General features: G+C 40.7%; 3 protein-coding genes across 3 annotated transcripts; 1 reads left to right on the top strand and 2 right to left on the bottom strand.

The window, feature by feature from the left end:
- Positions 1 to 26: 26 nt before the first annotated feature.
- Positions 27 to 15,886, bottom strand: nup188 (nucleoporin 188). The gene is made up of 43 exons (XM_044143972.1): positions 15,773 to 15,886; positions 13,970 to 14,024; positions 13,775 to 13,848; positions 13,609 to 13,693; positions 13,442 to 13,522; positions 13,296 to 13,340; positions 13,120 to 13,212; positions 12,877 to 12,996; positions 12,081 to 12,292; positions 11,718 to 11,832; positions 11,367 to 11,567; positions 11,151 to 11,231; positions 10,987 to 11,073; positions 10,773 to 10,892; positions 10,567 to 10,693; positions 10,328 to 10,486; positions 9,244 to 9,370; positions 9,064 to 9,151; positions 8,083 to 8,159; positions 7,893 to 8,007; positions 7,682 to 7,802; positions 7,530 to 7,596; positions 7,043 to 7,168; positions 6,690 to 6,930; positions 6,418 to 6,624; positions 6,141 to 6,310; positions 5,984 to 6,053; positions 5,826 to 5,893; positions 5,119 to 5,314; positions 4,913 to 4,990; positions 4,736 to 4,821; positions 3,910 to 4,055; positions 3,653 to 3,831; positions 3,344 to 3,544; positions 3,174 to 3,266; positions 2,679 to 2,831; positions 2,357 to 2,494; positions 2,197 to 2,271; positions 1,872 to 2,117; positions 1,634 to 1,765; positions 1,480 to 1,553; positions 1,253 to 1,382; positions 27 to 605 (listed from the first exon to the last, which is right to left on the bottom strand). Exons 1-43 carry the CDS (start codon positions 15,868 to 15,870, stop codon positions 426 to 428), a joined length of 5,337 nt encoding a protein of 1,778 aa, XP_043999907.1. The 5' UTR covers positions 15,871 to 15,886; the 3' UTR covers positions 27 to 425.
- Positions 15,887 to 16,881: 995 nt separating this feature from the next.
- dolk (dolichol kinase) lies at positions 16,882 to 20,527 on the top strand. Its single transcript, XM_044143962.1, has 2 exons — positions 16,882 to 17,035; positions 17,583 to 20,527. Exon 2 carries the CDS (start codon positions 17,713 to 17,715, stop codon positions 19,282 to 19,284), a length of 1,572 nt encoding a protein of 523 aa, XP_043999897.1. The 5' UTR covers positions 16,882 to 17,035; positions 17,583 to 17,712; the 3' UTR covers positions 19,285 to 20,527.
- Positions 20,528 to 21,004: 477 nt separating this feature from the next.
- On the bottom strand, positions 21,005 to 25,474 carry phyhd1 (phytanoyl-CoA dioxygenase domain containing 1). Its single transcript, XM_044143964.1, has 11 exons — positions 25,324 to 25,474; positions 24,213 to 24,371; positions 23,535 to 23,610; positions 23,398 to 23,445; positions 23,252 to 23,307; positions 23,105 to 23,167; positions 22,997 to 23,018; positions 22,057 to 22,185; positions 21,859 to 21,975; positions 21,485 to 21,611; positions 21,005 to 21,288 (listed from the first exon to the last, which is right to left on the bottom strand). The coding sequence occupies exons 1-11, from the start codon at positions 25,357 to 25,359 to the stop codon at positions 21,240 to 21,242; spliced, it is 882 nt and encodes a 293-aa protein (XP_043999899.1). The 5' UTR covers positions 25,360 to 25,474; the 3' UTR covers positions 21,005 to 21,239.
- Positions 25,475 to 25,572: the final 98 nt, after the last annotated feature.

Genomic DNA, 25,572 nt, shown 5'->3' with positions numbered 1-25,572 from the left:
TGATTTGAAGGAAAAACAACCCTAACTGTGGTACAAAACTCCCTTTAATAGCATGTACATTTTTGTTTGAAAGTACAAATTTTGGCCAACACTTCCGAAACAAGAACCAATAAAAAAAAAAAAAAGAGTTGAACAAGGTCATGCAGAGATTATACTTAAGTAGCACTTGAAACTTTTCTAGTCATAGTGGCCTATAAAACTAGGCCTGGGAATGAAGAAGGACCATAGTCACCAAAATCCCTACAGACTCAGTTCCTCGTCAATATAAACCAGTTTGAAAGATATCAGGCTGTCCTCAGGTTTAATATTAAATATTAAAGTCAAATGTTTCTACGCCTTAAACCACAGCTGTTCACCTCAAAATAGGGCTCGATACAAGAAAAGGTTCCTTCTGAAAACATGTATGAAATGTAGCTTTTGTGCGTTTATCTTTGCACGAGTCTGACGAAGGCCTGGACCAATTGGATGATGGGTTCCTGGCCTTCGTGGCTCGCCTTCGATCCGGGTGTGGAGGGCTTGGACTGAAGGGAGGGGAGCATGCCACTGGCTGGGGATGATGGTGAACCCCTCCTGAAGTGGCGCGACAGGCTGGAGAGAAGAGTGCTCTAAAGTTGGGGGGGGGGAAATTTTGTTAATTTTAACTTTAAAAAAGTAACTGAAGAAACTAACACTAATTAGAAAATGTAAAAGGGATTTAGACTACCCATCAATAAATGAAATATTTTGTTACTCGTATTGGAGTGCTATCCTACAGCCACTAGGGGGCAGCAGCGAGTGGCTGTTTATGCATATTTCACACATACCAAGAAGCAATAGACTGCCATCTAGTGGACGCATGCTTATTATCAGATAGGAAATGACCTATTAATATCTACACAGCTAATTTCATGTGTTCTTTTCAAGTTAATATGTAAAGAATTTAATATTAGTTTGATGGCAAGAAATTTCTCAAAAATGGAAAAACTTTGACTTTTTCTTTTAAAAACAGACAATATACAAATTATATAATATTGGAATAAAGTGGAACCTTCTGCACAACCCAACAAAAATAAATTGATACTAATTTGACAAAGAACATAAGTGTTTACATGTGAATTAACTATAAATCAATTTGGAGTGTGTGGTTTAAATCTGTTCAATTATATGTGCAATCAAGATTATCCACATAGTTAGATATTATTAAATGCCGCATAAAAGCTGCACATTAACACAAGCCAGATGGGCTTCGTGGCCAACAGGATGGAGGTCTCACCAGTTCAGAGCTGAGCTCCTGTTTGAGCCTCTGTTTGTCACGAGGAAGGATGGCTGGATCTTTGAGACAGCGGACGGCCTGAGAGATCAGGACGTAGAAGCAGTTCTCCATGGTGAACATCAACAATGACCTGAAATCCAAAGGAAATGCCACAAAAATTACGTGAGTGAGAAACTGAATCAATTTTATTACATGTGCATAAACGTAAAAACAAAAGCTTCACCCACTTCAGAGCTTGGATTTCCTCCAGTGAGGCCAGCGAGGCGATGCTCAGAGAGGCCGGCTCCTTCCTCTTCTCCATCTGAAAACAAGCAGCAGTAAATCATCGTTTTTGAACTTTTGGTTGACCGACGCGGACCTTCGAGGCCTTCCACAGCCCACCTCGCTCAGCATGCCCAGGGCCACGTTGATGGTGGCCAGCAGGGTCCCGAATGACGGCGCCACATCCGGGTCGAACGCCGGAGTCGTGAAGCTGAGCACAAACAAGGTCCTGTACTCGGCCAGGTCCATACACTGAGAAACAAGATGGCCACACTTAACATTTTATGATCCTGCTGATATAGCTCAGCGTAAACAATCAAGACTAGTCATTTTATTGGGAACTCTCTGAGGGAGTGACCTGGTCCAGCAGTATCTGGCAGCAGTCTGGAGTGAAGTGTTGCAGTGTAGCCAAAGTTTTACTGAGGATCTTCAGCAGGCTGCACTGAACGGCCAACAGGGCCTTCTGCTCGGCCTCCTCTCTCTCTCCTCCTGATGATGATGATGATGCTGATGCTGCTGCGGCTGCTGCTGATGCATCTTTATACAAGGTTTGAGGCGGCCGCTGCGTCCTGGTGCCGGAGGGCAACGCCTCACCATTCTTAGACTGAACAGAAAATGCACAGTTAGTGATGACGGCATCCTCTTCATCTGATTTAAAGTAATAAAAACTCTCAGATCTTAACCTGCAAATAATGGTGGAGCATCTTTTTGCTGTGGAGCAGGTATGTGCACGTCTGGCACAGGTAACAAAGGTTTATCTACGGAGAGAGTGACAAGAGAAATGGTGAATGAATTAAAGGAGTTTGCGGTTTTCGATGAGGCTGTGATTTCCGCCAGACTTGCCTGCACGTCTCTGAGCAGGTTGGGGAGATGGAACTGCCACTCCCTGCAGAAACTGGAGAGCTGCAGCAGAAATCCCACTGTGTGATCTGCCTCGTCTAAACAGGACAGGCTCTGCACGGTGCGCACCGCGTTCAGACACTGAGCGGAGAGGAAACACAAGGCGGGAACTTCCTGTGATCCGATCTCAACTATTTTAAGTAGTTGAGAGGCAGCAGCAAAACTACAGCTGTGAGCCTTTCCAGGAAAATGTCGTAGCGATAACGAGCTAATTAACAGGCTCGCAAACGGATGTCATGGACTACAATGTTATCAGAGGTCCGACCTGTAATATGCGTTCCTGATGCACTCCGACAAAGTCCAGGGCTTCATTGATGAAGTTGTAGCGAAGCGTCTTGAGGAGACTCTCCATCAGAGACATGCAGAGGCGGTAAACGCCCGGCCAGCAGGCGGAGTCCTGCGACTTCCTAGAGAAACTCTGAGAAACACGAACCATCTGGTTACCAAATGATGCAGCTCTGAAATCTGGGTTAATGTCAGGCCTGTAGGAAAATCTGTGATTTAACAGTTTAAAAAAAAGTAACATAAAATTGTGACACCATCATATCGTCCACCCTGATATGTGCTAATACAATCTTTTCCATAAAAAAAACAAAAACAAAACATGAAAAGTTTCTCTGGATGAAACTGCTTATTATAGGGAGACTGACATTCTTCAAATCCTATAGGCTGAATCTATACTTTTCCAGTTTGTTTAGAAATCCTCTACAATAACTACAAGCTGTTCCCTCCATGTAAAGTCTGCGTTTGTTCTTTTTACCTGCGATGTGCCGTTTGAGGAAACCTCATACACGCTCAGCAGGGGCAGGCAGATGGTTTGAATGATGCCTGCTCCAGCAACAGCCGCTGCCCCCTAACAAAACATCGTTCCTTTAGATTACGATGGCGTGGAAATGTAGTGTTAAGGTTTAGAGATGTACTTGTGTGCACCTGGGGAGTGCGGGCCAGCGTCAGCAGCAGGTGGAGCGCGGCTTCGGTGAAGAACAGGTTGTGTTTGCAGCGCAGGCTGATCTCCACGGCGCTCAGCACCGACGGCAGGACTGGGACCTTCCTCATCACCAACACCCAGTGCTCACCGTCCTCATCGCTGCGACACAGCTCTTTGGTCAAGTGCAAGGCAAACACGCACACCTGACAGAGCAGGGAGAGAAAGACAACGAGGCGCGCTGAGCTGAAAACCGAAACAAAATCCGAAACCTTCTGGACGCTCTCAGACGTGACGCGCGTTCTGTCGCTCACCCCGTCTCTCTGGTCCTTCTGCAGACCGCGAGGACAGTCCGTCTCCATGCTGTCCTCCTGCTCCAGCATGTCTACCGTCTGACTCATGTGTCGGGTGTTGTCGATGAGCGCCAGCGCCTCGTCCTTCACCGTCTCGCACACGGAGAGCAACAGCTGGGGCAGCTGGGAAATATCTCTGCCTAGTTGACCAATCGCACAGTTGTCAGCCACTGAACGTGTGACTCAAATACAGACAAGAGAAGAGGGACGTTTTGTACCGTTGAGACCCTGAATCTGAAGCACAGAGATGAGTGCAGAGAAGATTTTGGCTTTGGTCCGTTCCATCATCTGCTGGTCGGCCTGCAGGACGCTCTCCAGGATCAGGGCCAGGGGCGAGAGGATGTCAGGAGCCGCTGCCACCACACTACGCTCAGAGAGAGGAGTTACAGAACTTAATCATGAAGCGTCATGCAGAGCAGCAGATAAATATTCAAGCAAAATCTTTCACCTGCAAGTACAAGAACCTAACTTGGCACAAATGTTCCCACGGGGCTTGCATTTGTGATTGAAAAATTCAAGTTGGCAACCAAGAAAAAAATGTTTTGTTACACTAAATGCCAATACTTATTATAGAGGAACACTTTCTATGTCAAATCATTTGAAAATCATACATTTCTAAACATAAAAAAATGTGTAAAAGCTAACGCTGAACTGCTAGGCACAAAACATTTTCAGAAGCTAACGCTAAGCACAAAACAATTTAATAAAGTTCATGGTAAACACACACAAAAAAACAGATAAAGCTAAACATAAACAAAGTGCAGAACCCAATGCTAAACACAAAAGAATTAGAAGCTACTGCTAATCGCTAAAAGCATTTTTAAAAATTGCAGAAACAAGTGCTAGGGATAACAAAATTAGCTGAACGTAAAACTAACAGCCTCTAAGTCTGAGTCACAGATTTTAGTCTCCTTCCAGGTGACGACTGGCGTGAGACTGCAGATTAGGCGTCTGACTGTGCTGCATAGTATTACTTTAAAGTTGTAAGATTTTTTTAGATTTTTACAGCAAGATGCAGCAGTATGTAGAAGATGTCAAACACACCTCCTCCACTGTTTCAGGAGGATAAGCAGGAGAGTAGCCATCATGGATCCCAGACGAAGACAAGGCACAGATGTGGGTGTGGTTAGCTGCAAATCAGGAGAGGGAAAATCAGAACTGGATTAAAATAAAAAAAAAAAAAAAATTAAAAAAAAAAAAGAGTTTCAAGTCACAACTTACAGCAGCTTTAGTCCCATCTAGAACATCCATAAACAGCTTCAGTTTGGTCGAATCCTCTGTTATATGCATCACATCCGCCTGCAAACATCAGAGCACGACGACTCAGATTTTATGGTTCTCTACAAACTATCCACATAAAACGGATTTCACCGATCTATTTACAGAGAAAAAATAAAAATAAAAAAATCAATATTAACATAACACACATGGGTGGTGGAAAGAATCAGCAGCATCCGCCACGCAGAAATCAGCATCTGTGTCTCTGGGAAGCAGCAGATGGCCTCCTCCTCCGTCTCTGCCACATGACACACCAACGACTTCACATACTGGGACCAGTAGTCGTAGCGCCGAGCGATGGAGAACTTTTGAAGCCCATCCTTCAGAGACTGCTCCAGAGAACCACTGTAACACATCACACACACAAACACACACTCAGCGCGTTTTGCACACTGCAAAAAGACAAAACTACCATGTATTTTTGGTCTAGTTTCAAGGCCAAATTATTTTAGTGAAGCTGAAGTAAAACAGACATAACTTAGAAGCAACTTTTCAGCAAAATATAGGAGCTTGTTTCAAGTCAATAATTTCTTAATATTGATGGAAGAGCACTAGTTCCACTGGCAGATTATTTCACTTATAACATGGGAAAAGTGTCTTGTTATAAGTGAAATAACCTGCCAATAGAACTAGTACTTTTTTACAATCAATGTTAAGGAATTATTGCTTTAAACAAACTCCTACACTTTGCTGGAAAGTCACTTGTAAGTGACTTACTTCAAGTGCACTAAAATAATTTGCCAGAGAAACTAGACCAAAAATACTAATAAGATTTTGTGTTTTTACAGAGTAGGACTGATAATAATTCATGTTGAATTTCACTGATGTCAGCACAGATCCAGGTCTACCAGCTGACCTGACGACGTAGTAAATCTCCAGACCGATGATCTTCATGACGAATGCGCAGGCCTCCAGGACGCATGGCTGTGGATAGATCATACGAGTTGGGTAGTTATGAAATAGGTGGTTCAGAAAGGTCAAAAACAGGATGCGATTTGTTTATCTAACAAAGACCTCTGTGGTGTCCGACGGCGGGGTGAGAGTTCCAAACAGAGGCGTCGTCAGATTCTCCCAAAATCTTTCCCTGCACAAAAACAACAAAGCACCATGAGATTGTTCCACAGCACACCCTGACAGTAAAATAAGGCTTGTTTCAGCTGTGTGTTCTCACTTTGTGCGAAGGACGGAGATGGCGCTGTCTCTGCGGTCCTGCCACAGCGCCAGGAGGAAAGCCAGCGCTGCGCGGTGGAGCAGCGGAGGACACCAGTACTTCCCCTGCTGCTTCGAGTCGATCAGCTCCAGCACCACGTGGAGGCAGCTCCACTCGCCCACCAGAAACTCCTGCAGGTCCGACACAGAAACGTTTTCAATCTTGACGCTCAGCAGCTACAAAAAAAACAAGTAAAAAAACCCAACAAAAACAAAAAAATGGAGTTACGCTGGCGTACCTTTGACCCCTCGTTTCCGTCTTTGACCTCCAGGTTGAGGAAGAGTTCGATGAGGCCGGGCTGCGTTTCCACGGCCACCGTGAGGAACTCCAGGATCATCACCTTTATCCTCATGTCTTCCGTTTTGCTCTGCAGCCGGGCGAGGAAGGCGTCCCTGATGGCGGCCGCGTCGTTGCCGAGGCAGGCGTACACCGACATGGGGGCGACCTGCGGATGAAGCCAGTTAAGCTGTCGCTAGTGATAAATCGATGAAAGGCCGGAGGAAGTCTCACCGTGGCGAGCCTTTTCAGCAGCTGGATGGCGAGGCGGGGCAGAGCTGGATCGTGTTTGTGGTAAATGTATTTGGCGAGGACGACGACGAGGTTGCTGCCGTGACCGCCGTGCTGCGTCAGCGCCTGCTCCAGCGGGGACACGGCGTCGGACGGCGGCTTCAGGCGGATCACATTGTTCGTGACGGAGAAAGCCAGCTTGACCGTCTGGATCAGGATCTGACCTGGACCCTCAGAGCCACAGCTGCAAGAGGACACAAGATCAGTCACCAGTTTAGCGGAAAAACTGCAAACAAGCACCAAATAAAAGAACAAAAACAGGCAAATTAATAGGACAAACATATTGAATTGTTCACCTGCTGGGCTGAGCGGCCAGGACGACATCTATGGTGTCCACTCCGATAGCCATGATGTTGACAACGGCCTGGCCAGCCTCCGTGTTGGCCAGGCTGTAGATGCAAAGGGACTGCAGAGTGGGAGTGCTGCAGGGACACAGGAAACAGGTCAGCCTCAAACTTTATTAGACAACTAAACCTTTTAGTTGTCCTGAATTCAGAGTCCAAATAAATCAAAGCTGTAAAACTCGCTTCTCAAACAAAACTGTGGCTTCTGAGCGTAATGACATCACTCTGAACTATGGAAATCCAAAGAGTCCATTGGTGGGAAAATAATCCTTTTTTCCAAAAATTTAATCTTCAAAAACTAAAAATGTTAAAAAAAAATAAATAAATAATAATAATCGATTTCCCTCTAGTGCAAACTCTAATATATTCCTAAATCAGTATGCTCCATCTCTCTGAATCACCAGAAAACTGTGATGATATTTCTGAACTCCATCCATACCTGCCCTGGTCCTCTCCTTCTGGGCTCAGATTAAGAATGGCGTGTATCAACTCCAAAATATAGCAACCTGTAGAGACGCACACAAGTCAACTTTTACTCTGGTTTCTCTGCTGCTCTTCCAGAGTGACATAAAGGAAAACAGGAAAGTTCACCTATTCTCTCTCTGACTCCATTGGTGTTGTAGCGCCACTTATGATATGTTGGCAGCATCTCCTTTAACACCAGCAGCACACAGGGAATCAGGCCTTTGCTCTGGGTGTTTCCAAGCTGCCCCTGGAGGAGATAAAAGTGATGCAATGCCTAACTAAAAACCAGAACTAAGACTCAAATATTACACTTAAAAAAAAAAAAAAAAAAGTTTACCTTCACCAAGGTTGTAATGAGACGAAGGAAGGCGATTGTTACAGCGTACTCTCCTCTGGGTTGCTCAATCTGCACCAGCAGGTTGCCGTAGTTACCTGCCTTCATTCCCTCAGCACTGAGACAAAAGAAATATTAGTCTGATGTTTTACAGATAAGATCAACATTCATCAGAATTCGATCTGGTTTACACCTGATACACTGGGCCATGTTGGTCAGAGGGTTGGAGGCGAAGGGGAGGAAGCCAGTGTGATGCAGACTGGACCACACCTGAGAGGAAACAAACACGGTTCAATTCAATTTAATTCAGAAATATTTTATTGATCCCAAAAAGGAAATTAAATCATTAATTCAGATTCTTCAAAGAGTTATTGCAGATAGTAATGGCTGTTGGCAGAAAAGATCTCTTGTAGCTGTCTGTATTGCAGCAAATCTCAAGAAGTCTCTGACTGAAGATACTCTGTCATACACTTCTTCTACAACACATACACTTTGAGTATTTTCAAGGTAAGTTTTCAAACTTTTCCAGCTACACAATGAAAACACTACAAATACACAAAAAAAAAACAATTTCAATTCACAATTTTATGATATGATTTATTACTGTTATCAATAATATACTATAACAGTATTCTAAATTCTGGAATAAAGTGAACTAAAACATAAAATCTTATGTTTTGAAATGTCTTTCGTGTTAATGTTTATTACCTACCTGCTCAAATTAAATGCTTAAACACAAGAAAGTTGCAAAAATTAAATCTCTAAAAACTGTTGTCGCTACGCTTTCTGGCGTGTAGCAAACAGAAATAATCTTGGTAACTTTAACTGACATAAAACAAGACAAGTTTGGTTTGATTTAACTTCAAACTGTCAAATAAAAAAGCTGTCATTATTAGCTCTATGAAATTATGTGGTTTAAATTGTAAATAACATTTTCCAAATTTAGGCTTTTAATCGAACGCTAGATTGCACTTTATTATAAAACTGTGCAGTTTGGAAGTATTTTCAAGGACTATACACAGAAATCAAGCAATTCCCAAACCTTGAGCACACCTAATTGAAATTGAAGCATTTCCAAGGATTTCAAGCCCCTTTACAAACCCTGATAAAGGCAAAAATAAAAGTAAAAAATTGAGACAAACGACCTGAATCTCCCTGCTTCAATCATACACACCTTCCCTGGCATCCTGGCAGCCAGCACAGAGAGACAGTTCACACAGGAGGCGATCACATCCACCGGAGGGTTGATGACTGAAGTCAACCTGACACACGAGACGGGTGCAAGATCAAGACTGTGTAAAAAAAGATAATAATAACCTACAAGTTTCAATAAGTTTGTCTGATGTTATATTACCTCTGCAGCAACATGTAGATGCGTGAGGTGAGAGGCAGCAAGCAGTCGGACACGGTCCAGTCGGTGCTGATGATCTTGTGGACCAGATCCAGGATGGGCTTCACGCGCGCACAGTGAGCCAGGACGTCTAGCACAAACAGGTTTACAGTGCTGAATTAATAAGACCAACCAAAACTTGCTTTTACATAATTGACTGTTTGATTTGAATAAACTAGAAAAACCTTTTGATGACAAAATACTGTCAATGACTCCAAAACAGCAAAAAGCTGACAAACTTTGGTAAACATTAAAGATTGTTTGAATTCTAGCAATATGCAACAATCAAATCAAGGTTTGACTTTATTTTCTTTCTTTTTCAGGAAATGTTAATGCTGAATTTATTCAAAAAAGGCATTGAGTCCTTATATTACATAGTATATGGACATATTTTTCAATAGGCTTGTGTTTCTGCATTAAACAATTTTTTCTGTGTGTATGGGTCCTATTTTTATTGAAATATACTATGTTGTGTATGTGGGGTGTCTATATAAAACAAGTTACATTTTTTAAATTAAATTTCAATACATTAAGATGCATCAGTTACTCACAAAAATGAACAGGAAATGAAGCAAAACTAAATTCACTGAAGTCCAAAGAAAAACTTTAAAAAATATGTAGAAAACCTGGTGAGCTTCTGATCCCAACCACTTTAGAAAATCTGAAAAAATTGGAACAGCTTTAAACCTCTCCAAAGTACTTAACAATGCTGAATTAAAAACCAATTTATCGAAGGATTCTTTGATTTGAAATTTTTAAGTGCAATTTCAGAGTAAAAAATTTTTATTGTTATCATTGACAATTCTGTATTCATACCTAAAGTTTCTTAAGCTGACTGGAGCTGGACTAAAAAATAAAAACATAACAAAAGTTCATTTAAGAGGCTTCAAGAAGTTTCCACTCAGGAATGCTTTGGTTGATATGAAACTGACACTTTTTCCTGCTTTAATATTCTTGAGCCCACACTAGGAATCTTAAAAACAGACTAAAAGCATCATGGCTGTATATTTGCTGTGCTTCCAGCCTGTCGCTCAGCTGTCTGATGTACCTGCAGTGGAGACGACGTGCAGCAGCATCTCCACCTCGCAGGTGAACAGAGTCCAGGCACTGTAAGAGTAGTCCCACCTCACCATGTAGCCCTGTTCCCCTGCAATCATCACCTGGCCCAGCGCTCCCTGGGGCATCCACAGGTTAGCCTGCCCTGAACCTAGAGAAAGATGATGGGATCTTATTTCTAAACTATACGTAACGTCAAACATCTGTGTGTAAATGTGAACCAAAACAAACCCAGAGGGTAGAGGAGTTTTGGAGCCTGTCTTCTCCACAACGTCTCATCGTCCTTAGAAATGATATCAATGGGTTTGTGTTTGTAAACTTGTGTGTAGAAGGACATCTTGTCCAAGAAGTTATACACCTGCCAAACACAAGCATAAACACTGAGGCGTCTGTACAAAGAGAGGCTCCCATACATCTGGTCAGGGAGAATTTCTTACCTTCTTTACAGTCGACTTGTTCGACACGAGTGCGGTCAGCAGCTGCAGCACAGGTCCGATCTTGTGAGGAAACATCCCAGCTGCACTGTCTAGGACCATCCCTAGTCCCCTGTTTGGCTTCTAGATTCAAATTTAGACAAACATAACGAATTAAGAGAAAGAAATACACTGGTAGCTATATTTTATCTCCCCTTCCTTTGGCATTTTGTCTCACCATTTCCCAAAAGACTTCAGCTAAACTGGGAGCGGAGAGGACCTCACAGGCAGCATCGACCAGGTGAGAGCTCTCCACACCATTGGCCTGCAGCAGATCACAAGAGAGCCGGTTACCGACACATAACATCGATTTCCCTTAAACACATGAACGCCAGGCAGGACCTGTAAGCTCTCTTCTTCAAACGACGTGATCACGAATGACAGCAGGCCATAAATACACATCTTGGCTGTGCTTGCTGTACACTGGAAAGGCAGAATCAAAAAAGATGACTTGAAAATTAAGTTACAAACACAAGGGCAACAACAAAAAATGCTCAACTGATTTTGCTTTTTTTTTTTTTAAAAGCCTTTTGTGATGCATAATTTTTGCTGTCTTACATTATTTCCTGAGACTCCAAGTCCCTTCAGCATCGATGAAAGATACTGGAAGACCCCCAGCTGCAGCGCCGTGTTGCCTATCCTCCGGATCACAGGATTGGACTCGTCAGGTCTGAGGGTGTGTCTCAACAGGACCCAGGACAGCAGAACAGGGCCATGATGAGGGATGTCCCCAAACGTCAACAGCAGCTGATCCATCTCCTGGAGGAAATAAAAATAGAAAAAAAACAAACACATATCACAAAAATAAATTAAGAAAACTTCTTCCCTATAAATTCACTCTGCTCCTATTGTGGAAAAAAAAAAAGAAAGAAAACTGACTATCTCTTCAATTAAAGGTCTGTGTCAAACCTTAATGACATCAGGAGCCCCGGAAAACTGGTGCTGCTCTGGGCAATCCTCCAGAGCGCACTTGTGCAGAAAGTCTATGTCCATTCCCTCCACCAGGATGAGAGAGCTCAGGTATCTGCCAGCCGGAGATACACAACAGATCAATTAAAACTACATCAACAAGAATGATTAGAAAATTAATCATGGGGGAAAAAATGGCCTTTATTGACGTGGAGATTCCAAGTAGAAGTAGTTGTGCAGCAAACAAATAAAGTCAGATCATGTCGTGGCTTTTTGTTTTAGATGTTTACATTTCATGAAATTGCATAAAATTGGTCAACATCATCATACCAGTCCAAGTCGACTCTCTATAAAGAAACCTACCCAATTCTGTCAACCAGTGCATCCATGTTCTTGTCAACCAGGTGTCTGTTGGTCTGCCTTAAGCCGAAGCCTTGTTCTTTGAACATTTTGGTGAAGTTCAGAAGGTCAGACGGGCTCATCTCAAAGTAGGCGTAGTACAGGAAGATGATCTCCAGCAGCAGAGACTGCTCTCTCAAGCACTGCATGAACCACCGGGAGACCTGCCGCTCGGTCTGAACAAAAACACAAACAATCCCAACTGGTACTTGTGACGAAAGAGGTCACACCTTGTGCGTCTTCCACATACAGCATGTTGCAAGTATTCATGTAACAAACTTTTTAAATGCAAGATTACAATCCCAAACATTCTTGCAAATTATTGGGATTTTTGAGCAACTTCACTGCAAAAACAAAATCTTATCAAGTGTTTTAGGTCTGGTTTCTAGTGCAAATATCTTAGTACACTTGAATAAGACAAAACTAACTCACAAGTATTTTTTCAGCAAGACACAGGAGTTTGTTTTAAGTCAATAATTCCTTAACATAACAAGATATTTTTCCGTGTTATAATCTGCCAAAATTAAATAATCTGCCAGTGGAATTAGTACTTTCTAATGAATATTAATTGTTTACTTAAAACAAGGTATATCTTGCTGAAAAGTTGGTTTTAGTTAGTTTTTTTCTTAAAACAAATGCATTAAGATATTTGCACTGTAAAATAGACAAGAAAATACTGCTGGTCTAACTATTTCACAATTACCAACTACTTCGTGTTGGCTTGCCAGACGAAAACAAAAGAGTTGTGAAACACCCTTACCATGAGGTTGCCGTGGGTTTCCCATGTCGGTGCTTCGGCCTTGAAGAGATTCTCAAACTGTGACTGATAGCTGCTCACCAGGTCTTTCTCCAGTTTATTGACACAGTTACTGTACTCGGTCTACACATACACACACACACACACACACACACACACAAAAAGCAAAAACCTGAAGTTGAATAAGAGAACCCATAACCTTTGTCATCAAGAAGTGAATGATCAAATATGTTTGTGACCTCTCACCCGATAGGGATGACGTTCATCCTGAAAGTATGTGAGCAGCAGCAGAACACATTTAAGCAGACACATCCGCTCCTCATAATAGTAATCAGCTATCTGTGGAAACAATTACAAAAACAGTCGGGTTTAAAAACTGCCACCAGGAAAGTTGCATTTCAGCTGCAAACTTTTAGACTCACCTTTAGAAGGAGTCCCTGGCTTTGCCGCTCATCCTTTAGAACAACCTGCAGAGACAAACTTTTTTAGTCATCACCAGTAATGCAGCAGTTCTTCCTCTTTATGTCATGTGATTAAAAGAGGCTGATGAAGAACAAAAAAAGAATACTTTTAAGGAATCTCGGGTTCCTCTATAGTCCTCCTGGAGGTAGCATTGTAAAAGCTGCACACTCTGCTGCTCATCCAGATTCTGTGAGATTTATGAACACACATCTTAGCACATTCCCCGAAAGCTGAGATGTGTGTGTTTACTCAAAGAAAACTCTGAATTCGTACCAATAATTTACTGATCCTAAAGCCAAAGTCCTTCAGAGGTTGTGCCACATTTTTCTTCTCCTTCACTTTCCCAGCAGAGGATGAGCTACAGCAAAAGAAGCTGACAATTACTCTTTCTGTGAATAATAATGATGAATGTGACGTGAAAATACTTTGCTGTATCTACCTGGGTGGCTTGTAGAAACCAAGTCCTTGATGCAGTCTGTCCCAGTGTCTGTCAAGTTCTCCCTCGATCTGAGCCTGCGACCATCCAAAACAAATATCAGTTTTTGGGGTTTTTTTAATTCGGTGTACACGTTACCAGAAATAAACTGATAAATTACATGTTCAGCAAGGTCACAAAAGTACAGGGGAGACATACCGGCTCTCTCAACGCAGATCTCCCCAGCAAAATCGTCCATAACTCTCGACAGCTCCTGAAAAAAAACGTGACAGTGGTGTATTTAGGCAAAGCGATGCAGAATGCTGTGTTAATGCACATCAGCAGCACTGAACTGTTTTCAGTTTTTATACCTGAACATTTTAGGGATTTTAACAACTGAGCTCTGATAGCTCTGGATGCTTTGATGTGTTCTTGGTGATTTGATCACCACTTTGAGAATAAGTTTGTATTAAGAGCTACGCATTATATCAAATTGGATTGCGTTTATAATATTGTAATCACAAAGAAATCCCAAGATGCTCTATGTGGTGGGATATGCATGCAAATTCTGCCTGAAAAAAACATATTTGTTCTTTTGGATAGACTTTTCTGTTGCAAACGACTGGTTCTAACATTCTCAACAACATGCTGAAATTAAACTAAACTGATACAAAAATGACATTAAAACAAGTAATGGAAACATTAAATGAATGCAATTTAATGAATCTTTTGATTGTATAATCACAATCATTGTAATCATAGTTACTTGTCACCCACAGCATTCTCTTACAAATATAATAAACCATTTCGATTGCGCTGTAAGTACCTGGTTCTCACATATTTATTGATTATTTAAAAATTATTTTCTTTTCCAAACTCAATTTTAGCATACTTGCCATATAAATACAAAACTCACTTTATAGAGCAAATATTTCTACACTGCTTAGCATTTAAATATGCAAGTCACAAAAACCATGAATAAACACAAACAACATGGAAAACAGACATTTGTTCTCCAAAGGGTTCTTGGTCTAAATAATACAGGCTTCATCACTGCCATTACCCCTAAATAAGACCTATCCATAAAACCTTATAGTGTCTGTGCACACATACATAAATGGTTTTCAGTTAGTAAGTAAACAGATCAATCTATTTATCCGTACAGATATTTATGTCATGGTAACTCAAAACCTTTAAATAAAATCCAGCTGGAAAAAAATATATTTCATAATTTCAAATATTTATTATTCAGACAAAAAGGACATGACAACATTTTGTTCAATTTTACTTTTCCATATATTTTTTAAAAACAGGAAAAATACTATTAAATTACTGGAGACAAAATAGAAACCACAGACGGAACATTGAGATGTCAAATGGCCTTTTCATTATCCTGTTCAGCACGCTCATTACAAGTACAGCTATTGAACTCTACTGCACATATTTACAAAAACAAATCTGCTATGGTTTTGATCTGGCATCATTAAGCCCAACAATGTTCTATTAGATCAAACTAATAAATTGTGACAGTTAGAAGAATGAATACTGAATTCAGTTCTTAAATAGATCTTCAAGCTGTAAAACTCTATAAATTATTTTACACTTAAGTAACTTAAGCTAACTTCGTTGTCATATCGCTAATCAACAGTTCCGTTAGTTTGTCCATTATCACATAACTTTATTTAATCCGTGACGAACAGTGATAGTTGTTGAAGATAATTCAGGAATAATTTATGTTAAAATATCTTATTTGTCCCTTAAATTACGAGTAATTTTAATAGCAGACTTTTGTAGCTATTGTTGACATGCGGCGCCGCGCTGAAGAAAAGCCTTTCAAACGTTAGCAGCAGTTGCTAAGCTAACTAAGCGTGGCGCTAACTGTTAAAAAGACGAACAGTCAAACGCGTCGGTTACATTGAATTACAAGTTGAAGCTATGTTTATACATGTTTACTCTCCAGTGGGTTTTGTTAAGTCTTCAGACCTTATTAATGTTAAATGAAGTTTGTGTGGCTGTTACTACCTGACGCTGATTTCTGATTCCGCCATCTTCGCCTCGGCCCTGTGATTGGTCGGTGAGAGACGGCCCGTCACGTCAGATTCTTCTTCTGGAGCCAGCATTCCACGTCAGAATTGCTCTAGCGCCATCTTCTGCAATTAGATTGTTAGGTCAAGTCCAAGCTTCCACCTTTATTTTTCGCACGATTTCATGACATAAACTCAGTAATAAAACACAATTCTCACCTTTTTACCGAGACCTCCCAACGAAAGCAATATTCCATCTTAATTTTAAGACTCTGGGTTACAAGACTCTGGCCGAATAATCTATTTTAGAAAGTCATATACTTTCTGAATAAACTCACATTTTAATTTTTACTCTATTTTCAAATTAGGAAAATATTATAAAACATAAAAGAACAATAAATCGTGAATATTAATAACACTTGCATATTTTCCCATGTCAGCTGTCTGTTAAGATAAGTTAAATTTTGGATCTCAATGTTATTCTCCGTGACCAGACACACACTCAAATGAGATTTAACTAAATATCTTATTATCTTAGTAAGATTTTATTAATATTTAATTAATAAGCCCTTTCAAATACAGTAATTCCAACCCAAAAAACAACAAAATGCCAAAGGGAGATGTGTGTTTTGAAAAAAAATTTTAGTTAGAGAATATATGTTTCTTGAGTCATAAACATATATGACTCATAAACATATATCTTTGAATACATAAACGTGTATTCAAAGATCCTTGAATACACGAATAAGGTCTAATGTAACAAATAAATTTAGGAGAAGAGTAATGAAATAGAGTAAATATCAGGCGCTATAATCGCGTATCTTTTAATATAAATCATAGTTAGTGTTATTGTAAAATTTTATTTTAAAGATCAACAGTAAAATTATACAATATTTTGCAAAATTAGTTTTTAATCTTGTATATAGTAACATAATAAACCCGTCATTATTATTATTATTATTATTATTATTATTATTATTATTATTATTATTATTATTATTATTATTATTATTATTATTATTATTATTATTATTATTATTATTATTATTATTATAACAAATAAACACTTTAATAATCAACTAAAACTGTTAATTTCCGTCTTTTTATGTGATGGTACCACGTGACAATGCTGTCAAACATGGCCCCTTCCTGCAGCCCGTGAGAGGAGCGACAGCTGACAAAGGCAACAGTTTTACACAGAAACGGTGGCAGCTCGTCCCGTCATAGCGCATGTTCGTCCAGATATAGCTGCATTTATGTGGTGGGTATTCTTGTTTGTCTTTATCGGTGTGGGTTTCACTTCCACAAAGCCTTCTGTCGGTGCTCAGTGGCTAACTCGCTACAATCAGCTGGATTTTTGTGTTAGCTCTGTGACGTGTTAGGTTGCACCATCCTGACTTTAACCCATCGCCTCTTTTCTGTAAGAACACAATAATTTCTGTAGGTCGTGTTTTTCATTTTCGGATTTATCTGCAAAGGAATAGCGATAATCTGTCAAAAAGGACAGCTGATGTGTGGTTGCTTGTCGTCCCGACTTCCACCCCCACAGGAGCAAAGGTTGCAGCTGGTGTGGAAAGATCACCCGTGTCTTTCCACACCAGACTGAGCATGTTTCTAAACGCAATTTTTCCACACTGACTATATTTTGTTGGTTTTGTAAGAGTTCAATATCCCGTTTGAACTGAAAAAGTGATTTTACGATCTTGAATACAGTGATTAACTTTTATGACACTGCATCTTTTAGTATATTTCCCCTTTCTCATTTGTTTATACATTTCTTTTTGTTTGTTTGTTTTTTATCTTTGTAGCATGCAAAACATACCTGCCACACGATGAAGAACGGCATCAAAAGGAAGTGACAAGGTATCCTGTTCTGCTTCAGACACATTTGTTCAGAGCAGTTCCTCCACTCTCTTTGGCCTCATCCTCCCTGACGCCATGCAGGTGAACCCAGTTTACGTGGAGTCCGTCGTTGTCCTGACCGTGGTGCTTTGTGTCCACATGGCCATCTGGAACCAGCACTCCTGGTGCAGCATAGCTCTCGCCATTCAGGCGTTCTACGTCCAGCACAAATGGGACCGTCTGCTCAAGTCGGGAGCTGCCGTGTTCCAGTTTCGCCTGTCAGCCAACAGTGGCATTGTTCCCGCTTCCATGGTGATGCCTCTGATGGGCCTGGTGCTGAGAGAAAAGTGCTCTGCCTCAGGGAATGTCTACTTCGAGCGGTTCTCCATGGTGATCACCATCACAGGCATGATGCTGGCGCTGTTCCTCTCCCTGATTGCGCTGGGTGTTACAAGACCCATCCCGACCAACACTTGCATTATCGCAGGGCTGGCCGGCAGCGCAATCCTCTACACGACAAAGCAGACCCTGACGGTGTCGGAGGTCATTGAGGTACTAGAGGTGTTGTTGATCTTTGTTTATCTCTGTTTGATTGTGCTTTACCTGCTGCCACGCTGCTTCACACCGGGAGAGGCCCTCCTCATTGTCGGTGGAATCAGTTTCATCTTGAACCAGCTCATCAAGCGTTCGCTGAACCTGGCAGAGGTCAAAGGTGACCCAGTGAACTACTTCCTGCCGGTGGTGGTGGTGGGTTCACTGCTGTTGGGTGTTTTCTTCGCCCTGCTCTTCTGCTTCATGGAATCTGAGACTTGGGTGTCCTCCCTCTTCTTTCATATGATGACAGCCGTTCTGGTTCTGGGTATCCTGATGCCGTGGTTGTCGCTGTTCATCGGCCGGCACCCAATCATGTGGCTTTTGGACTTTGTCACCCTGAATGACAGAAGACTCTGTTTGCTGGGCTATTGGGTGTTTCTGGCAATCGTCGCAACTTGTGTCGTGCTACATCAGAACTATCAGCGCCAGTCGGGATGCAAGAAGCACCAGGCCTCTACCATTGTCAGGAAGTATTTCCACCTGATAGTAGTGGCCACCTACGTTCCAGGACTGATTTACGACAGACAGCTGCTACACGTGGCTTCTGTCGGATGCCTGGCAGTTTTCCTGTTGCTGGAGTATGTCCGTTACTTTCGTATCCTGCCTTTTGGCCAGCTGCTCAGGCAACTTCTCACCTTGTTCCTGGATGAAAGAGACTCTGGCCCTCTTATTCTCACTCACATTTATCTGCTCCTGGGCATGTCTCTACCCATTTGGCTGTTTCCTGGACCCTGTGCTCCCAAGGGAATTCTCACTGGGGCTGGGGGTTTGGTACCTTATGCGGGCGTGCTGGCTGTGGGAGTCGGGGACACCGTTGCGTCTGTCTTTGGCAGTACCATGGGAGAGATCCGTTGGCCTGGCACCAGGAAAACCTTGGAGGGGACCGCAACGTCCGTGTTTGCCCAGATCATCGCCGTGGCGATGTTCCTCATCTTTGATGGAAGCATCAATCTGAACTCTACCTACTCATGGATTGTTGGCTCCATCACCCTCGTGGCTTTGCTGGAAGCCTACACCTCCCAGATTGACAATCTTTTGCTGCCGCTCTATCTCTTCATCCTGTTGTTGCTTTAAATGAACAAACGGCAAATAGAAACATTTCCTATCTGTCTATAGTCGAGTGTTTCCTGTGTCAAAGTGAAATTGTGAATGAAATGTCTTAAAGAAAAGCAAGTAATGGAAGCCCTTTAGGATTCAGCAGACAGGGGGAGGAAAAGATGGAGCGTCTCAGCACAAAAAAATTGCTAAAAGCTTGATCTCTCCAGAAAATGATGTTGCACACATAAAGTCTGTGACGGCACACCTTCACGTTGCAATAAGGAGATCTAGAGCAGGTCATAAAGAAACATGAGCTCAGTGTCAGAGGTGGTGTACATTTCTGTCCTGCCTCTGAAGAACTCAAACACTGACACCTATAACTTAAATTATGCAAACTGAGTTTAGCACAGTGGGAATGCTTTAGTTTAGTCCCATATGGAACTCCTAAGTATTGTTTTGATTTTTGATATCCTTTTTGTACAATCAACACATCTACGTGCATTGCCTTGGAAGAACATCATTTAAAGTTTTCCCTCTTTATCAGTTTTGTTCTTTGATTGTCAGTCTTGACTCCCCCATGGCAATATAAAGGACTGGCCGCTATGCTAACATGCCTTAAGATGTGTATTTTCTCTAGCAGGTGATCACTTATTGTAGAAGTTGTAGATAAGAACATGGCAGTCCAAATCAACTTATTTGTATAAGGGCTGGCTCTCCTTGTGATTCTGCATGACACTGGTGTGAAATCTAGTACTGTAACATATTTATATGCAGCTTTCCTCAGCTAGGATTTTGCTATAAATGTTTACTTTGTTCTGTATGTTTGTGGTTTAACTGGACCATTCCTTGTTAAACTGATCATTTAAACTGCTATTATTATTATTATTATGAATCGGTATGTATGTTTTTGGGTCAAACTATGAACAGACACTCTGAGATTTAATCTAAGATGCTTTGTAGACATGTCCTCAAATGTCATTATGTTGGACTTCATCATTTATACACAAAGATACTTTAATTTATTGTCTGCGCTTTGATTTCAGTGTTGATTGGCGTTATTTTATACATGTAGATTTTTAAGTTCTGATGTGTTTTGGAATAGTACTATGCTGTTTTCCTCATGATTCTTTCCTTTTTCTTTATTATTGCATGATCTGTGCATCATGGCAAATACCTGCTAAGCCTCCTGTGTGAATGAATGACCATACTACAAAAATGAACTTTCTCATTTATAATTTAATCCTTAATAAAAATGTTTACATGTTTGTGTTAAAAATCATTTGGCCTTGAAGTTTAATTAGTCGAGCTGAATCTTAAAATGGACATCTGTTGGAACGCTTAGACTTTCGTGCGTTTTGTGACACCACAGTGACAATGTCTCAATAATTTTATTGAGATTTAGAAGTAAAAATGAGGCATGGTTTTCCAATATAAAAAACAAACAAACTATAAACTGTAAACAGACAGGTTAAGATAAGGTGAGCGCTACCAATTATACATTACTTAGTGTAGGATATGTTTAATAAAATCCCAATAAATTATGTTATTGGTGTTTATAATTTCCAAGAAGTGTTAACATTTTTGCGAGGCACAGAGCAATGGTTTACAAAATTAAGATTACTGACAATATAAATTTAAAGTAGCTCACTAAAAATACTAATAATAAAAAAAACATTTCTATCACTAAAGATAATCCATGGGACAGTTATTAAAATGCTAAAAATGTTTATTTCAATAATTATTGGTCACATTAAAAAAAAAAATAGGTATGCTTTTATCATAGTGTTTAAGCATTATTTATGGACTCTGACGGTGCAGCCTGCCAACTTGTGGAGTTGTGACCCAGAAAAGTTGAAAAACCACTGAGCCGATTTACACATTAACAACAGACACTGAGGCATGAAACATTGTTCCCAGAAACGTTCTCCAGACGTCGTCGAACATCTTCCTTGTATAAAACTGTTCCTCTTTGTAAGCTGCCAGAGACGTCGTCATTTAGTGTAGAGAGGTGGGAAAGGCAGCTCCTCTGTGGGTTGCAGCCTTAAAAAACAAAAAGAAACATGATTTATGGGCTGCACAGACAAATCCAAAAGATTTTTTTGTCTGTTGTGTGGAATTAAATGATTGTTCACAACAAGTAAGCTATGTGCTAGATAAGAGCTGTGTGAAAGCAAAATGCAAGCGATGTCAACCCCCAGTTAGAGGGTTCTGACACAGGAAAAACAACTATTCTCACCAGTTGTCAGGGCTCCAGCGAGTGTCCAGGGTCTCCATGATGTGGAAGGTGTAGACGTGGCGAGAGTCTTCAGAAGTGTTTTCAGCACTTCTGTGCACCACTTCCCCGTGAATCAGGAGCACCCCACCTGAACACAAGGAGACGGATGAGACAAAAAGAAAATCTATTATTTAAAATAGTTAGTAATTATGACTGTCTTCCAGAGATACAGATGGAAATTGGCCAGTCTATGCAGATAAAATAGACTTTTACTTCACTTCAATAAACATTGTAGCAAAATTTTAATTTTAGGCGCACGGAGTAAATAAGTATCAGACCCCTTTCATTCTATAGATCTTTATGTCATCCGAACACGGTCTCTTTGCCTCGTTCACCTTTTTTGACAGGTGCAGCTACAAACTTGTCCTCATCATAAGTTGGCTCTCTTCCGATGAAGTCTGTCAGCGGGAAGGTGCCTTTTGGGGTGCGCACCATTCGTCGGGAAATACCGCCTAGGAAAATAACGCGGTGACATGAGAAATTCACGTAAAGACAAATGCACCAACAGATAAATTGTCCAGAGTGGTACTCACTACTCTGCGATCCTGGTATGAACCACAAACAGCCATTGTTAACAGTCGCATCCTCCAGGGCGATCCACAGTCCCATAACTCTGCCCAGGGGCTCCGTGTACAGAAACGTGGCGTCCTGGTGCGACGTCACTGTGCAACACACAACGATCGACTGCAGACTTCATAGTCACATTTCAACATGTCATCAGGGATCATGGTGACTCCCCACTATTACTGAGTGCATAAGGTATTGATCACATTTCTGGATTATGACTGATTTACTGCATACTGTCACGGTGAAACACAGTGTTGTAACAGGCTAAAGGCACTTAGTTTGGCCCATTTACATTCCCACAACCAATATTTATCCTGTTTTGTCAAGAGGAAGACATAGTAGTCCCATCTGGATGCACATTAAATACCTAGAATGAAGAACGGGATAGAGGGAAACACTTGGGATGCATCAGATTATTATATTTGCATCATTTTATTGCATACGAATGCTTTTTTCTTTAATAATGTAGCAGTAACATCATATCATCTTTTTGAATGCCACACACTGCTTTCTCCAATTTTTAATTTAGTCAAAACCTGATCATTCAGGCTACTTAGGCCATTAAAAATCTCTTTCACCATGACTAACGTTTCCATGGAGGCTCGGAAATAAAAGATTCAACTAAATATCATCTGCGCTTTTTTTCTTTTAATTAAATGAACAATTCTTTGCATGCTACAAGGAAATCTGTGTTTTGTTCTGACCTGCTAATCAAACAGTTAAAATAACAACAATGAAGATATGAAATTATTAAGTAGTCATAATATTTTTTTTCTGTTTTAGTCAGAGCTTGTGCTCTGGAACACACTTGAGCCACTATGGTCATTTATTGTACAGTTTTAAATTATAATATGTTTACTATATTATTTTCTCTGGTGATAAATGAAGAAATAAAAGCTTTCTTACCTTCGCCACCAATCCCTGGTTGCTAGAGCAGATACAGCAATGAATGATTTCTCAATGTAGTGGTGCACTATTTGCTGTGTAATGCTTTCAGACAGACTCATCCTTTACCTTAAAAATGTACATACTCTGCAGTATCACAGGATTAACCAGGCCCAGTTTCCTGGCTATTCCCTAAAAGTACAACATTTCATTTAGATGCTGATTATTCTTTGTCCTTTAGCCCCATTCTCTGATATTGTACTACAGCTAACTCACCTGGACTTTGGGTGAATGTGTAACCTTCTTGTACAAAGATTCATACGCATGTAGGGCTAAAAGGAGAAAGTGTCTGTCATCGTGTCAACAAGGGGATTTTATTTATTTTGTTTTTGGACACGAATAAATAATTCGGGATTTCTTACCATGCCCAACTTTATTGAGTGACTGCTGCTTCGGTACGATGAATTCCCCTGCAGGTCAAGACACGCTCCGGTTCATTTGGTTTTTTGTTACTTGTTAAATATTTGACAGGACAAAATGGGGTTTCACAAGAGCTCACCTTTGTCATCGAAAACACCCTTCTCAAAGAAAAAACGGATCTTATCTCCACTTGTGATGAAATAATCCGCATTCCCCTGCAGGACGAAATATTAACAGCAGTCAACTGATGCATCGGAGGTGAAAGGCACTCTGTCTCTAAACACACTGTTGACAAAAGAGTTTGGCATTAGTCTGGCAGGAGGGAATTTGGGTTAAAGGTGCATACTGTGCCTTGTAAAATATTTTTCACAATCAGTTATGTTATAACCACAAACGTTTGTATAGTTTGTTGGTATTTTGTACAACAGATCAACATGAAGTTGTGTGTAATTATGAAATAAAAGGGAAAAAGTTTTTCTTAATTGTTAAAAATACAAAAATCTTTTTTTTTTTTTAAAGTGTAGCAAAGATATATACTAAGACAATATTTCTGAAGAATCAGCTTTTGCTCCATTTTCAGTTGCACATATTCATGATGCTGCTTTTTCAATGCTCTCTGCTCTCAAAAAATACGTAAAAGTTCATGACTGTAGCTGCTTCTGCCAGACACTAACCGTGATGGGACTTTCTGCAGCCCTACCTGCATCTTTTACACCGAGATGCGACGGGAAGCATGTGAGAAGGAGAATCAGGTTGAACGAGCTGTCAAAAGCTGCCAGAATGTCAGCATGGGCTGATGTGTTTCTGACTAAGTCACCTGCTTTTTTAGCTGCTCGTCGTGGTAGGTGGAGAAAGTGGTCCTGCAGTGCTCGGGGACGTCCATCCGGTCCACGATCTCAGCCATTCTCTGCCTCAGCTCATCGCACTCCTGGGCGGTCAGCAGCCCGTCCAGAACCACGTATCCATCCTGCTTGTACTAAAAAAAAAAAGAAAAGAAAAACAGAGTCGTGGAGATGAAGTTTTGCAGCTGAAATTTGAGTTGGTTTTTTTTACAGTCAAATGTTCTGCATTTGCACAGTAAATATTTATATTTTTATATAAGAATAAATTTTCTTGATTACAAAAATCATTCTATTTCTCATTATGCAATAAAAATGGCTAATTTTATAAATTAATGAAAGCACAAGGTGTTTCTACTTGATTAAAATTTAAATGATCTCTCCGTGGCTGAAAGATAGTAGTTAAATTTCAGACAGTACAGACTTGAATAAAGTCTTAACTGCTTTATATCACTACCACAATGTTTTTCCAGATTACAGCATCTTATTAAGGTTACAACCACGTTGGTAAATTATTTATTTTAGATTTATTATTATTATTATTATTATTATTATTATTATTATTATTATTATTATTATTATTATTTGTTTAAAACTTAATTAGAGTTTGTTTGAATCCTTTCCAGTTGCAGTGGCGAAACTGTGCAAAACAAATATGATGAGTACCAAACTGTGGTGACAATAACTGATTCAACATCAATGTGAAAACTTGAAGCAATTTTTGCGTTACGCAACCATCTGTGCCATCTGGGTTGTGGAATGCTATTTTTAAGACATCGGTCGCCTAATGTTGGTGATTAAACGGAATATTGACTCATCTGTTGCTCTAAAAACAGTTTGGCCACACGCTGCACCCATAAGCGGCCTCTTGTGGGCGCAGCATTCTTACGTAATGATCCCAAACATTTGCACTTTTTCCCTTTTTTTGCGCAGTACGATCCTGGCAGAAGGCGTCATCCGTCAGCGCATGTTTATTAGAGTATTTCAGAAAAAGTTTTAGCTTAAGCGGTTTTGTTTTGTTTAAGTTAGTATTTTTAAAGTAATGCATATGGTAAAAAAATAATAAAAAAATAAAAAATAAAATCTCACCTTTTGCACGTCTTGATCTGTCATAAAATCCATCATGATCTACTGGGAAGCGATCCCGCCGAAGGCAAAGCCACCGTGTGTCACCTTTATCATCCGGGTAACCTGCAGTCTGAACACGTGAGCTGTCAAAACCAATTTAAATGCAACAGTAGGGTAATAGGATTTTGCACTTTTAACTCTTTCCTTGCATCACAAGACGACCAGCAGCTGGAGTTTCGTGTCGGTGTAGCGGCACAGTCTGGCCTCTAG

Source organism: Gambusia affinis, linkage group LG17, assembly GCF_019740435.1.
Source record: "Gambusia affinis linkage group LG17, SWU_Gaff_1.0, whole genome shotgun sequence".
Taxonomy (NCBI): Eukaryota; Metazoa; Chordata; class Actinopteri; order Cyprinodontiformes; family Poeciliidae; genus Gambusia; species Gambusia affinis.
Note: the sequence above shows the minus strand (reverse complement) of the source record. Positions and strands in the feature narration are given on the sequence as shown.

Coding starts and splice junctions, on each gene's coding strand:
- nup188 (XM_044143972.1), bottom strand. CDS start 15,870: ATGCTGGCTCCAGAAGAAGAATCTGACGTGACGGGCCGTCTCTCACCG. Junction 12,997..13,119: donor ATGAACGTCATCCCTATCGG/GTGAGAGGTCAC, acceptor GTGTATGTGTAG/ACCGAGTACAGTAACTGTGT. Junction 11,568..11,717: donor GGGCTCCTGATGTCATTAAG/GTTTGACACAGA, acceptor TATTTCCTCCAG/GAGATGGATCAGCTGCTGTT.
- dolk (XM_044143962.1), top strand. CDS start 17,713: ATGCAGGTGAACCCAGTTTACGTGGAGTCCGTCGTTGTCCTGACCGTG.
- phyhd1 (XM_044143964.1), bottom strand. CDS start 25,359: ATGATGGATTTTATGACAGATCAAGACGTGCAAAAG. Junction 23,019..23,104: donor AGAGTATGTACATTTTTAAG/GTAAAGGATGAG, acceptor TATCTGCTCTAG/CAACCAGGGATTGGTGGCGA. Junction 21,289..21,484: donor CGCTGGAGCCCTGACAACTG/GTGAGAATAGTT, acceptor TTGTTTTTTAAG/GCTGCAACCCACAGAGGAGC.